This window comes from Acipenser ruthenus, chromosome 11 (assembly GCF_902713425.1).
Source record: "Acipenser ruthenus chromosome 11, fAciRut3.2 maternal haplotype, whole genome shotgun sequence".
Classification (NCBI taxonomy): Eukaryota; Metazoa; Chordata; class Actinopteri; order Acipenseriformes; family Acipenseridae; genus Acipenser; species Acipenser ruthenus.
In genome coordinates this window covers 3,222,733-3,237,368 of record NC_081199.1, presented here as the reverse complement: position 1 = coordinate 3,237,368, position 14,636 = coordinate 3,222,733, and the positions used below count along the sequence as shown (strand labels likewise).

The 14,636-nt window shown below is 42.2% G+C and overlaps 1 protein-coding gene across 1 annotated transcript in view; it reads right to left on the bottom strand.

Moving 5' to 3' along the window:
* Positions 1-3,201: 3,201 nt before the first annotated feature.
* LOC117426910 (nitric oxide synthase 1-like) overlaps positions 3,202-14,636 on the bottom strand; it is a 28,167-nt gene continuing 16,732 nt past the window's right edge. Inside the window, exons 11-29 of the mRNA XM_034045124.3 lie at positions 14,139-14,240; positions 13,619-13,813; positions 12,629-12,714; positions 12,180-12,324; positions 10,676-10,780; positions 10,245-10,303; positions 10,035-10,151; positions 9,258-9,432; positions 8,725-8,863; positions 8,253-8,331; positions 7,821-8,017; positions 7,180-7,349; positions 6,727-6,937; positions 6,102-6,189; positions 5,546-5,667; positions 4,943-5,091; positions 4,549-4,743; positions 3,775-3,893; positions 3,202-3,633 (exon numbers count right to left, since the gene is read on the bottom strand). Of these exons, the coding sequence (XP_033901015.3) occupies positions 3,618-3,633; positions 3,775-3,893; positions 4,549-4,743; positions 4,943-5,091; positions 5,546-5,667; positions 6,102-6,189; positions 6,727-6,937; positions 7,180-7,349; positions 7,821-8,017; positions 8,253-8,331; positions 8,725-8,863; positions 9,258-9,432; positions 10,035-10,151; positions 10,245-10,303; positions 10,676-10,780; positions 12,180-12,324; positions 12,629-12,714; positions 13,619-13,813; positions 14,139-14,240 (2,469 nt within the window). The 3' untranslated portion in view covers positions 3,202-3,617. The remainder of the gene's footprint in view (positions 3,634-3,774; positions 3,894-4,548; positions 4,744-4,942; positions 5,092-5,545; positions 5,668-6,101; positions 6,190-6,726; positions 6,938-7,179; positions 7,350-7,820; positions 8,018-8,252; positions 8,332-8,724; positions 8,864-9,257; positions 9,433-10,034; positions 10,152-10,244; positions 10,304-10,675; positions 10,781-12,179; positions 12,325-12,628; positions 12,715-13,618; positions 13,814-14,138; positions 14,241-14,636) is intronic.

Here is a 14,636-nt window from a genome sequence, read left to right as displayed (position 1 = left end):
GCTACGGACAGCTTACAGGCAAGCCCGCAGGTGCCCGGCCAGACTACATGGGTCGCTGGTGCACAGTGAGCCAAGGACACCCTGACCGACCTAAACCCTCCCCCAGGGCACCCCCTGGGAACTCCACGGTCGGCAATGAAATAGCCTGGACTCGAACCGGTGACGTCCAGGCTATAGGGCGCATCCTGCACTCCAGGCAGATTGCCTTTACCGGATGTGCCACTCAGGAGCCCCCTGGATCAGACATTTTAACCCCAAACTGTAACACACACAAAGCTGAGTTGTTGAAATGGTGTTAAATGTTTAAGTGCTGTTCCTGGGGTTGCCACCTATCCCTGTTTTCCCTGGATCATTTAAACTTTTAACACCCCTCCTTCCATTCAGAGGTCCCGGTTATTTGTACCTCAGAAGTGGCAACCCCAGTTGTACCACTGGAAACACCTTCAACCTGCCACCTCACATATCGAACTGTCGTAGCCATCAGTGTACCCCATGCTAGAGTTACCATACGACTCCATGTACAATAGGACAGTGTGGGACAGTCCAGGCTTTTCAACTCACATCGCAATGCAGTCTGGTACGTTTTACCTTTCACAGCAGGACTACACTTACCAGAATGCATTGGGGTGAAAGTTGAAAAGCCTGAACTGTCCAAGTGTACATGGAGTCATACGGTAGCCCTACTATACCACCTCATAAATCCAATCTAAATAAATACAGGACGTATGTGCACTCAAAGCAAGAGTAGGAACCCCATGGTAGCGACACATGACAATGTAAAAGACAGTTCAGTTTATTCAAGGTTTTCAAGCGGTAGGAAATGGACAGCACAGCCCCACCCCCAGCCCCTGTAGAAAAGATAACAGATCTGCCAAGGCAGGTTCTGTCATGTTTACAGTCTGCTAGCAGGGTGATCAGGCAACATGCAGTTTGACTAATACTGGATGAGCTGGCTGCAACTGCATGCATGTGGTCAGACCAGCTCACTTACTGATGAGAGTTACCAAGCACAGGCAAGAGGAAAGGTGGGGACCAAGCACTGACTTCTGTACTATAAGACGAGCTTTAGTCCTCACTACATTCTTATCAGTGACTATCTTTTCAACTCCAAGCAATTGTTAGAAGCTGGAATTGACAGGAATTCGTCACCTTTTCTTTCATGCATAAACAACAGTTTAAGTTTACGGGCATGCAAGTGGATAACACAAGCCACACTTCTGTACAGGACTTGAATGACCTTGCCAGTAGCTTGCAAGAGTAACATTTATCCATAAGCTGCAGACAACTGGTATTGTAAAACAAGAAGTGTTTGCGGGCTAGAAATCTTCCCTGTTTTTTTTTGTAGTTTGATAAATGGGATCAGCCCAAGCCTGATAAGGTAGTTCTACTGTTTATGTTTCTGTTGTAAAAACAACTGATCAAATCACGTCCAAAACTTTGCTGTTATTATTGTAGTCATAGACCAGAAATACTCATGCAGTACTTTGTGTCAATGTTGCTGCAGATAGTTCTTGTTTTACAGTGCTTAGTTTAGTGGTAGCAGGTTTAGATCCCAGTACCGGTACACTAGTTTAGGGTACGTTTCGGTTTCAGTTTACAGTTTCTGCAGGTATTAAACTTGCTGGCGATGATCGTTTGAGAAGGTTTTGAACAGCCTCAGTATAACACATGCACCTAGGTTGATATACAGAATATCTGGTTTGTACATAAAAGTGCATTATTGCAACTCATAAGACGTGAGAAAGGCAGCATGCTTTCGGTTGCATTACAAGACCGTATTAGACCGATACACATGCATGTAAAAATAAATTATTTGAATACATTGCAGTAAACACTGTTCATGAATAGATTCATTTTAACTGTGACAAAGAAAATATTCTGAAGATTTTATTTTAGTTGACTTTAAATAATATACATGAGTTTGGACTGATATCTGTTGTCTTTGTTCACGCTTTTCATAAACTGCAGATTTTTATTAACAATTTAATAAATAATAATCATTGTGTTTACTTCACCTTTCAGGCATACATTTGAAGAACGACATTATACAATAAAATAAATACATTACATCTTAAATACTCAAATGCTTCCTGGCAGCGAGTGGTTTTGCTTAGACTGCCTCCTTCACCTTGTCCACGGATTGACTGATCTTTCCACCATGTGTACCATGTGACACGCTAATCCTTCGCTCTTGGCATTTGTAAATGTTTTGACACTCACAGTTACCAATAAAAGACTTCCTTCAAGGATAATCAGGCAGTGCCCGTGGGGCAGGGCGGCTCTCTTGCTTGCATTAGGCTCCACATCACTAATTGCACCACGTATTCATTCCCTCTGCTTTTTTCACTTGTTCTATCTGATCCACTAAAACCACCGGCTCGATACTGTGGGAATAATGTCATGACTACCTGTAGGTCTCAGTTTAGGTCACATAACCCTCAGTCTTTTTAAATAACAGAGTGGTGGTGTCATCTCTAAGGTTATCACTGCATCTGTTATGAAGGATTGCAAAACAAAACGAATCCAGTTCAGTTAGGTTTTCCAGTGGACATAAGTGGTGGTCTGATCTCTAAACTGATTTCCGTGTTCACTGCACTTCAATGATATCAATAAACTTCACCATGGTTTTAACTGTTGCAGTAATGGGTTGCACAGCCATGGATCACCAATTTGTGCATTGATTGCAGGATCTCTGCATGGGCAACAGCCATAGCCTGTGTCTTCTAACTAGTCTGTGTTACATCCTGTAATTGAAAGACACTCCTGTGTGAACAGTCCATTTACTACACACTGAGTAGTAATAGACTTGGATTGACTCAGAATTAGAGAGTGGATTCTCCAGCCAGTGAAGCACTTCAATGTTGTTAAATAACATCTCTGTAGGCAGCAATGTAGCAGCACTACATGTTGATTTAATCAAGACCATTGCTTCAGAGAATGTACAGTTATACCGGGTGGGTATTAAGTTAACGGTGACGTTACTGTTTTAGCAGTAACGTCACCCCCAAATAAATAGATTCATGCAAAAAAAAAAAACATACTACTGTATGAGCTTTGTAACAGCATGATTTCACCCCTTCATAACAGCCCTTACTTCCAACTGTTATAACCACAGGATCCAGCAGAAATATATATATATATATATATATATATATATATATATATATATATAGGGCCCTGTTCACAAAGCTTAAACCATTGCCTAGAAAAGTTTCATGCCTATGAAACTTTAAGTACTTTAAGCTTTGTAAATAGGGCCAGTAATCATCTTTTTTTTAATTTCCCTTTTTTAGGTAAAGGCATACATTGTAACATTGAAATAGTAAATATAGAACATATTTCTTCTCATGCAGTAAATCGATGCTTGAATACAGGCACACGCAACAGCGCTGTCTCAGCAACAGTCATCGCAGACGCATTTAAAAAAGGTACACTTTAGCAAAAAAGACACAGGACGACTACACAGCCGGACAGGTACAAAGCATTTCCTGTAGAAAATAGTGATGGCACGTTTTCAGTATAAAACTTGGCACAGTATACTTGATGAGCGGCAGTGCGAAGCTTGGGCATCAGGAGCTCCCCCTGGTGGCTGTATAAGGTAAAGACTCTGTGTGGTACTAGGAACAGAAAACCCTGGGGAAGAAGGAAAGGCATTTAGATTGTCAGGAATAAGACCTTTGAATTCATAGGACTGGAAAGAAATGAAGCAGGGGGAAGTTAAAAGGCTGGGAAAATGCATTTATAATGGTTTGTATGGATTTATGCAGTACTTACTCATCAGAGTCCTTTTTGCTTTCTTCAATAAACGCAATAGATTCTGATCTGAGTCTGTTTGTAACCTCGTAGGTGCGCAGTGTGACACCAAAGATATCTTCATGATATCGGTTTTCATCCTGAAAAAAAATAAAAATAATAATGATAATCAGGGTCAGAGTCTGGATTTTGCAGATTCTGGAAGGCAAGCGGTGGGAAAGCATCCATTGTGTCCAGTAATCATGTCCAATGGCAGCAGCCAATAGAGATCTGCTGTAACCGAGCATTCTGAGTGGGCGGGTCTTCACAGAAAGCTGTATCTTGTCAGTCCCCCACGCGAATGAATTCTTCGCTCTCCATGGTTACTGAGGATGGCAGTTGCAGCTGAGAGTAAACCATGCTGAAGCCAAGTTAGAGGTGCAAGCAGCAATCCGTGTCCTACTGGAATATTGAGATCACTCTTATTCGAAAGCAAGGAAAAAGTTTTGTGTTGACAAAAAGCCGTCAGATACAAATGAAAACATGCATGTGCATAATAGCATCCACACAGTATTATAATATAGACGATGCATTGAGAAACTATTATTATAAAAGAACAAGAAGCACAAAAAACGTGTAGTCTTCATGAAAGCCTTCCAATACAACACAGAACATGCATGTGCTAGTAATATAATATATGAGGCTACAAATAGGGTACCAAGACAGCGATCAGTGAATGTTAAATTGAGGCTTGGTCAATGATCAGTGATCAATGAAGGGATTATTGCTGCATCTCTAAGCCTCATTGTCACCTACCCTCAGTTTACTGATGTAGAAGCCGGCGTCTTCCAGGGTCATGTTCCCCTGCAGCTTCACGATGTTCTGGATGGTCTTCAGTACATCTCCAGCCATGGTCACGTCCCCGCACACGTACACGTGGCCACCCTGCTCCTCGAAGGTGCTGTAAAGCAGCTCGGCCAGCTGCTCCCGCAGGACATCCTGAACATATTTCTGAGAGCAAGCGAGAGTCATTATTAACATGCAGATCAGAGCTGAGATACAACTGATGCAAGAAGGTTAACGTGAATTTCAATAAGAAACAATACAACTTGTATTAAATCCTTGTCTCTCTCTCTCTCTCTCTCTCTCTCTCTCTCTCTCTCTCTCCCTCTCTCTCTCTCAGATGGTCTTTATTAATAGAGCACTGTACCTTTGGTTTCCCAGGCTCCCGGGAGTATGCTGTGTAAAGTTCTTTGAAAACACCTTTATTTTTGGCTTGAATGGTCTCCTCTTTGTAGATGTGGTCGATTTTGGATTCCCGGCAGCCAAACACAAGAATCATAGGACTTGGTTTTATGCCTAGGAAAAGAACCAAACATACAAGCATTGGAGAAACACGTGCACACTCGGGTAGCTGGTAGCACAGGCGATCAGAATAGGCCATTGTTCTGGAAAGTAGTGTCAGCTGCTGAGATCTTTTTACTTCATTATGCTAAATCATTCAGATGCCTGTGATTTCATGTGCATCCACTTGACTGTCAAACCTAACTCCAAATGTTCAGTAATGCATTGTACTTTAATCAGTGTACCACTTGGGTAGGTGTTAATGCAATCTGCCATATATTTAGCCCTGAATAGTGGAAACTGTGTGTGCGCCCTGCTGACTATTCTCCTACTATTCTCTCTCTCTCTCTCTCTCTCTCTCTCTCTCTCTCTCTCTCTCTCTCTCTCTCTCTCTCTCTCTCTGATGATTATTACATGATATATGCTGCGTTAAATGACTTGAATTCATGTATTCAGTATTGATACCTACCCTTGTGTTCAATATCGTAGAGGCGCTGCTGCCAAAAGCTTCTGAAAGGAGCAATTCCAGTCCCCGGCCCCACCAGAATGCACGGCACCTTCGGATCTTTGGGCATCCGGAATGATGGAGCTCTAGAACATTGATCTCACACTATCATTACAATTCCAAAGCACTTCCGCATTGGAACCTATTACCAGCAACCTACACTTATAACATCACTGAGAGCGTAGATCTCGCACACAGAATGTCAACGACAAAGAATTCTAAGGTTCTGGAAAAACAGGTAAAGGTTCTCTTGCACTCTTTGTTTGACAAATCTGACACAGCACAGAGTGCGCCCAGGGAATACACTCTCAACTTGATTAAAGGTAGCGACTGCACACTTAGAAACATACAATCTAGGCATTAAAAAAAAAAAAACTTTACAGCTGACCATGACCATTTTTGCTTTCCCCCACCATACACAATGCATTAAAACAATTATTATTTATACCAGTGCATCAAACAATAAGGGACAAGTTTAGCAGGACAACCCCATGTTAATAATAAGAAGGAGGCCCCTTACCCTCTTACGAAGCATGGCACAGTCTCATCTGTTTCTATCCTGTTGAGCCAAGAGGAGCAGACCCCATGATGAATAGGTCCTTCACCATCTGTGCGTGAAACAGTAAAGGAAAGATCAGCAATTCACTGCACACTAGGGGTGTGCTGCTCCTCGCACTCGGAATTGCCTTTAAGACGTATGGATCAGCAGGTATTAAATGAATCCATTCATTAATGTGTCGATTTCAAAACAAGAAAAAGCTGTCCTTCCCTCACCTTTACAACTGAGTACCAATCAATGGCCTCAGTACGGCAGTAAAAATTTCAGCGCCCCCGGACGAGAGGAAAATGCGCTTCCAAACGACTTTTAAAACACTGAATGTGGAAGTTAACTGCTGTTGAGTGCTACTCAGTTGTAAAGGTGAAGGATGGACAACTTTTCTTGTTTTGAAATCAACACGTTAATAAATGGATTTATTTATTACCTGCCGATAAATATTTCTTAAAGACAATAATGAGTATCGGCACAACCCTAGTCCACGCACGTTGATAAATAGCCTTATTCCGACTGTTATTATTTTATTACATTGTGAAGCGTTAATGCTTGGTCACTGGTAGTCCCGAGTGACCCTCGGGAGGAGCCCTACCTCTTGTGCGATATGAGACTACAGCCACAGTGAGATGAATCTCTCCCGGGTACATGTCGGGGGAGGAGCTGATGGAGTAGTAGCGGGGCTGCAGCAGAGGCAGCTGTGTGAGAAGCAGGGTGGAGGGGATCTGAAGAGAGGGGAACTCCTCCAGCACCTCCACGATGGTGGGGTTGTTGCACCACTTCCATTCCTCGTACTCCTGCAGCCCCTGGAAAACAAGACGCAAGCCACGGGTTAAAGAGGGAGGGGAAACAAGCCCAGCTTTCTCAAAAACCCTTTGGAATGTTGCATTGGAGTTTGTCACTGTGCTGTTACCATGCGGTCCAATCCTTCTCGATAAGGATGCAGCCACTTGTACCATATGGTTAGATTTAGACGTTTGTTGAAATAAAAGATGTGATTGCATTGTTACAATCGATCCCTGTTGAGCTAACGCCAGGGTGAACTCACCTTACTCAGAACCTCTAGCTTCTTCCTCTGCTTGTCGCTCGTTGCCAGAGCAGCAAACTGTTGGAGCAGGAGAGGGTTGGGCGGGGTTGTGATGTCCAGGAAATATTTGAAGGCTTGGAATATGGTGCAAGGCGGAATGTGATTCTCGTCTGTCCAGTTACTAATCACACCTTTAGAGAAACCAACCACAGAATAATAACATCAATGCCTAACCGGTAAGACAGGTCATACTGTACGTTGTTGTAAACCAGTCTTGGGGAGCTGATGGGTAAAACGATCCCTGCTCAGTATTGCTGCATCCTGAACCTTCTCACAGCTTAACTGTGCCCTTCCCACTCGAATGTGCCAGATTCACAAAGAAACACAATCTGGGAAATGAGGTCAAACTAACATTGAGACATTGTCCCACTGCTAAAACAGTGCCCCCCAGTCATTAAGCAATACAGAGATGTACTGAAATAACCTGAGTGAGTTCAGCGGCTGACAGTTTGAATGTTTCATGAATGGCTTCACATTTTAGTACTTGGAATTGAATTGGCCTTTACACGTTTACGCACAGTTCTGGCTGGGGATCCGGGTTGTTATTTTCCTTCTTCTATCAGATCTATATTCTTACTACAAAAGCACTGAAAGTAACTCACCCAAAGCTGTGTTCCTCTCCTCTAAGAACTCCACCCTCACAATCTGGTTGACTGGAGGGGCGTCCTCCAGCTTGTCCAGGAGGGATGTGACCAGGTCCTCGTGGTTTCCTGAGAAGACCCCCAGGTGGTCCCCAGGCTCGTACCGGAGGTCCTCGTGGTCGTTTGTGTGGAGACGCAGGAATATTGTGGAGCGGCTGCTGTTTGGAGCACAATCCCACATTTCAAAACACCGTTAATCGAAACACGTTTATTTTGTCAATACTTTTCATCAAATAAACTGAAGATGAGTTTGGTAATGATTTAAGCATTGATATCGAATGCATTCCTGCTTGATATTTGACCATGTTTTACTGAGCACACGAGATTCAAGATCAATTCTAATACTAAAAATAAAGTGAACCGTGTTCCGAACATTAAAATAGATCAACGTACCTGGATTTGGGGTTTTGCAGGTTTTGCCGAGACAGGAGTTTTGCTCCAGAGACCTTCTTTTTGTGGATGCTGAAGAGTGCTGTTGGTTAAGCAAATTGAATATCAACTTCAGCGGGAAGCACAGTTTGGGATGGATTAAAGTCTCCAGTAAGATTGTCTTGAGTCGCGGTATACAGAGCTTTAGAGGTCTATAATTGGTGCTCCTGGAAGATGAATAATAAAAAGCAGCAGCAGTTCATTCTGCTTTTCCCAGGATTTCACTTTGCATCACAGCTAACCATGCTTTTTTTTTACCAACCTTAATGAGACTCAGTGTACCATGCTTTCACAATGCTTTACTGCACTTTGATTTTACATCTGTAAGGGGTGTGACACTGGATTCTATCGGATATGTTAGTGCTCACCCGGTTATCTGAACCTCACTTAGTGCAGCTCAGCCTTTTTAATTTCCGGTTTGAACGTCAGCAGGTACCTTGTGTGAGCTCGGGCGCCTCGGCTCTGTAGGTCAGGCGGTATTTGCTTCTCTTCCAGCTGCGGTCGTTGCTGATTAGGGAGTTGTTTGCCTTTTCGATGTTCACATCGTCCCCCACGCAGAACACGTCACAGGCCGCCTAGTCAGAGCACATGGCAGACATGTGTGCCATAGGATTCATATATTCAGATATATTTAGGAGTGGCACTCATGCACTTTAAATATTGTTCAATAACAGTATACTTTGTGGAGCATCATTATGTCATTCTGCTAATAATATACAGAACACCTGTTACTAATATGCATTCTCTGCAAGCCTAATAAGAGTCCTGCAGTACAAAGCTGTCCTTTTATCTGACTGCAGGTTCACTGGGACAGTTTGGGACAGTCTTCTTTACTTGCTTCCCTATACTGTGGGGCATCTCTTTAAGAAAAGTGGGACTTCATGTTCCAGAATGCATTGCAAAACACTGAACTGTCCCAAACTGTGTCGGTGATCCAGGTCATGTAGACATGCTTCAGCACTTCAGTACCTTGAACACCTTCTTGGCCCAGGTTCGGAAAGACTCCTCCTGTCCGCAGAGCTCATCCCCTTCCCCCATCTTGAGGATGCGCTCCCCGCCCAGCTCCTCCAGCAGAGTGTCCACTGCCCGGGCAAAGGCACAGAAATGAGGATAGGCCCTGGATCCCAGGCCAAATGCAGAAAACCTGCAAATAAAAGACAAGACAAACTCCTTTTTATTAGCAGGTGCCCTGCACTAGTCTCACCACTTCTACTGCACGAGGTTCTGAACCGTCACACTTTGTGAAAATGATTCAGGCAAGAAATGCTCTTCCCGGGGTACCTGGAATCCAGCAGCGTCCAAACAGCGAATAGTCTCAGTATCGCAGCCGTAAGGTGTGTAAACCTCATGGTTCAGAGACCTGTATTCACCTGAATTACAATTGTCTTTAGTGATGCAAATATCGGGGACAACAAGCAAACCACACCAAGCAGGAACAAAATAGAACGAAAGGAAAACAGTGTTTAATTCCTCCGCTGCTTAGATCAACAGCAGTTGTTTGTGCGAGCATCTCCCTTGAAACTCCAATTGTTGTTTGCTTTTCTGAAATGAGATGCAGGCAGACATTAATCAGCTACTGGAGATCATGCAGGTTTGAATAGAGATGTACTTTTTGCAGACCTGTTTTACAATGTGGCCGTCGTCACGTTCCCCTTTGAGTTTTGACGGTACGGTACACACATGTATGTCTTGAACTTGCATGTAGCCACTGCCTTCCAGGACACAGTCTCAGAGTGGCTGACCTACCTGACGTTTGCTAGAGGCCCAGTGCTTTCGAAGTTGTCTCGAGGCTCAGGTTCATCGCTCGAAGATTTCCGAGCGTCCGAGTAAGAAGAGACGCTGTTGAAGCGAACTTTGTAACTCCTGTGAGGGGGAAGTGTTAACATTGATAGCAAGTTATTATCTAAAAGACACTTCATAAATTCAGTAGATATACACGATATAATTTGTTCTTACTTTCTCTCCTCAGAGCTGGAGTGGGGATGCCTCATTTCCATTAAAGCACTGGCAAATTTCTATGTGTGAAACAAAAGGGGGGAACAAAAGCCAATTAGGATCTTCTTTTACAAAGCATGCTAATGGGATACATTTATATACAGCCTACTAAAATTATTGTTGCAATGTTTTCGTCCATTGTTAGACTCCTCTGTGTTCCCCTTATACAAGTTTCCCATACTAAACTATAGCAGTGTAATAAAACAACGTGGAAGCTGGTAAAGCATAGGTAAACGTGGCAAAACATGTTAGGGTGAATGCACATTATAACCATGGGGAAACCGCCAAATGACGTGGTAAGCTTTGATAAGGATATGATATAATTTGAATGGGAACAATAGCAGTCATAGGCTTGGCAATACTAGTCTGTGTATTGTGTAGCATTACAGTACCTCCCCATTTTCAGGTGGGTCCCCATTTCCAAATGTGCTGCTCACCACCAGAACAAGGGTTTCATGCTCCAGGTGCACGACATCATACTCATCCATAGACATGACCTACATGGCACACAGCAATAGAAATATGCAGCTGTATTGGCATTACTACTGTTTGATTTTCAGTCTGCATGTCAGCAGTGAAGATCCCTTGGGCTTAGAGGTACAGCAGGAGGTTCATTTGAATTAATTTCTTTGCAATGCATATGTATTTTTAAATGAATGTGGGTTTCTTTCATTTAATTAGAAATGATTAGTTCATGTAACTAGATTTGATGAATCAATGTTGCTCCCACTTAAAATAATTCAAATGCGCTTGTCTTTCAGGTTCAATCAGGATTTTCATACACAAGTAAGCCCCTGTTTATGAGATTGTGAGAGGAGTGTCTTCTAATGATGTCTAATTTAGCATAAATATCAGCTGTTTAAATTGTTGTGTCTTTTACATACAGGCTTGGCAGTATGCTGTAGGCATAGTCTAGAGACTGCTGGATGCACTTTGCTTGATCTTAGATTTCACTTGAATACCATTTAGTAAGCTTATCGAATTGACACATTGTGTTCCGGAATCTGGGACAGCTTGTGAAAAATGAACCACAGGAGAGTCCCAAGCACTGAGGCTTAGTAAGTATGTGTCGCATGTTCCAGACACTAAAGCGCCTCACTCAGCTGTCCTCTCTGCTAAAACAGGAAGGACACTAATAGACATTTCTCACTTGTCTGATTCATCCCAGCTGTCAGAAAAGAGTAACTCTAAAAGAGAATGTCTGCCTGAAAAGACATTTCCTTCACTCGCCCTTGGAGGCCACAAGACCACTTTCTTTTTTTCTTTTTTTTTAAAATACATTTTAAAAGGCTTCACTGAGTATTTGTAGCTTCTGGCTTTTCTAATGTTTCACAAGAAAACCGAAGCATTATAAATGCCGTTCAGTTAACATTGGCGATTTATGTTTTGTGCTTTTTGGTAATTAAAAAGACTGTAATTCAAATTGTTCAAATGCACACACTGTAGTTATGTTTGGCTGCTTTCACTGCTGTTTAACTGCTTCATAACTAAGTATCTTTACAGAAAAGCTACCTTATAAATAGTTTCAGTGTTTCTTTTTTAAAAACGGTCATAGATATACATATTACTATGGTAGATTCATTTACTGGTCTGCAGTGTTGAGTGGAGTTCTCTTTCCTAGACCTCTATATAAGTCCAAAGTGTTTAGAAACATGATCTGCTGTTTTAACTTCATGAAGAGTTGTGTTATCTGAGTTGTGTTATCTTTTTAATAAATGAAAAGAAACAATCAGACACAGCTGCATGTACTGTGTGTTTAGAGATGTAACACAGAATTGTTAAGTGTTTTTCTTTTTGCACGTATTATTCAGCTATGCTGCCTGTGTCTTTCTGCAACGTTAACATACTTTCTGTATGGTTTTTTTTAATTTTTATTCTTGATGAAAGTTTACTTACCTTTGCGTCAAAAGCGTGCTTGAAAATTTCACACAAGGTTTTTGCACAGACTTGAGACTTCCCAGTTTCAGAGGCATACAGTATGGTCGCTTTGACTCGCTTCGCCAGAGCCTGGCCCATTAGCTTTGCAGAAAACTTGACAGCCCTGTAAAAAAGAAAATGAGGCTGATTAAACTTCTGTCTGTACTGCATGTGCATTAACAAAAACAGAACTTCTGAAAGTAGCAACAATCCATCAACATTACCATACCCAAATACTCCCTGTTCATTAAACGACATGTGCAGGAAATTCACATGCAACTTTACTTCAAGTTCCCGACATAGTTACAAGATTTGCCATTAAAAGTTGCAAAAAATTGCATTATTTAGGCAGTGTGAGGAGTGTAATAGCTGCGCGTCTTGTTAAAGTAAGGTTTGGAGCGTGATTAGATCAGCTCATTCAGACTTACTTTGCCAGCTTCTTGAATCCAATAGTCCTCTTTTTGGTTGGTGTTCCATTAACCCCTTTCCAGACATGAGTATTCCAAGGGTCAGGCTAGAACAAGCAGATCACTATTAGGTCAGACTCGTAATCATCATGGATCTTTTTCAACTTGTTATTTCATTATCGTGTTTGCAATCTTTTTTTTTAGTTTTTTTTTAATCTGCTGTGATAAATTAAAATTTGACATGTATTAAATCTTTTCAGGCTGATGTGAAAGAAGAGTTGGCAATATCAGACTGTATATAATGAATTAAAACAGATATTTAAAAGTGTAGTCGCTGCTAGGGAAATAACTCATGGGTAATATTCTTTTTGTCAGCAGGACTCATTATATCACTAATAGCATTGCTTCCTTTCTTCAAGCACTGCCTTGTGCATTAGCAGTGGAACCACGCTGTTCCTTAGCAGACAATACAATTAGCCCTCCTCTCACCCAAAACTACATTAAATCAAATAGAGATGTATAACTGAAAAAAAATGAAAACGTGGTAAGCTGCATTTCATGCTTTTGGCAGATAGAAAGGATTGTGGCTTGGCTACCCTGAGTGTGCACTGTGGTCCCCATGTAGCCTGAGTTTATTATTAGTTTATTGGAATCATACTAAATGGGGGTGGGGGGGTTCATATTCATAACATCTCTTCAGTAAACTACAGAGCCCTGGGGTGATTAGGGTTTTCAGTGTGTGAAGGTGGAACTTGATTGAAGTTTTTTTAAATGGACACAAAAAGGACACAGTTGGATATGAAGTGGAGACCAAGTTACAGTAGCTAGGAGGCACATGGAATGGCTTACCAAACCACGCTGTTGATGCTGTATCACTGGGATCCTTTAGGACTTGACAAAGTTTTGGGATCAGCCTAGGAACTGGACAGGCATCGCTCTCCTCTCATTCGTACACTTTGTTCGAATTATGGGCTCACTGATCAGTCTACGTCGGTCTATCATCCGAATTACCTGATACTCAAAGGAGGGAGTCAGACGGTAGTTTAGCATCTCCTGGTGAAAGACAGGCGTGATGCTCCCTGACATGGGAGGCACGATCCACACCCAGTCCCCAGGGCAGCCTCCTCGGACCCGGAACTCATTCTCCATGTGCTTCATGAAGGACTCTGTGGCGGAGTGATGGTCCACTATGGTGACCTTCGAGCTCTGCAGCGACATCAAAAACATTTCAAACCAAACAAATACAAATAGAAACCAACCAGATTGAATTTTAAAATGAAGATAAACGTGCAGAGCAAAGGGGCAATGAAATCAAGCGTTCGGAACAATGGGATGAGGTGCAGCAGTAGCTCAGTGCCATGAACGATTAGCAGGATGTTGCAGTATTTTGACATATCGCAGTGGTATAAACCTATAACCAATACACGCTGGCAATCCAATGCAGTCCAATATTTGCAGTTGAAAAAATGGTAAAGCATTGGAAATGCATAGCTGAAAAATTACCATGCAGATTTGTAGCAAATGTACTTACCTGGAAACTGTGCAGAACAGCAATGTTAACCTCCACTAATGCCTGGTCTTTCCACAGAGACGATGTCTTTCTGGTATCCAGTCCCATTCTTTTAGCTACGTCCTGTGAGGTGGTGGACATAAATACAGTAATATTATTATAAAAACCGAAACCATACACAAATCCTGTCAGCAACACATATCTATAATAAGCATCCTTTTAAACAGCTTGATGGCTCCAGATTACAATGATTGGGACCTCAGAGTGCGTGATGTAAAACCCAAAACATAAAATACAAAGATTGGTGCCTCTTGTACGGTCGCTATGTTAATCAAGCTGGTATGTGGGTGGGTGAGGACGGGTTATAGAGTTGAAATCTTACTAAGGGGTCTCCAGTGTTCTCATCAAGGCCCTGTTTTACATTTTAGTTGTTATGCAAAGTGCTGCATGTGGATTCAGATCAGCCAGATGATTACTTTAAAGTGCCTCTATTATGCTTGTAAAAGAGACGAAAGGAAA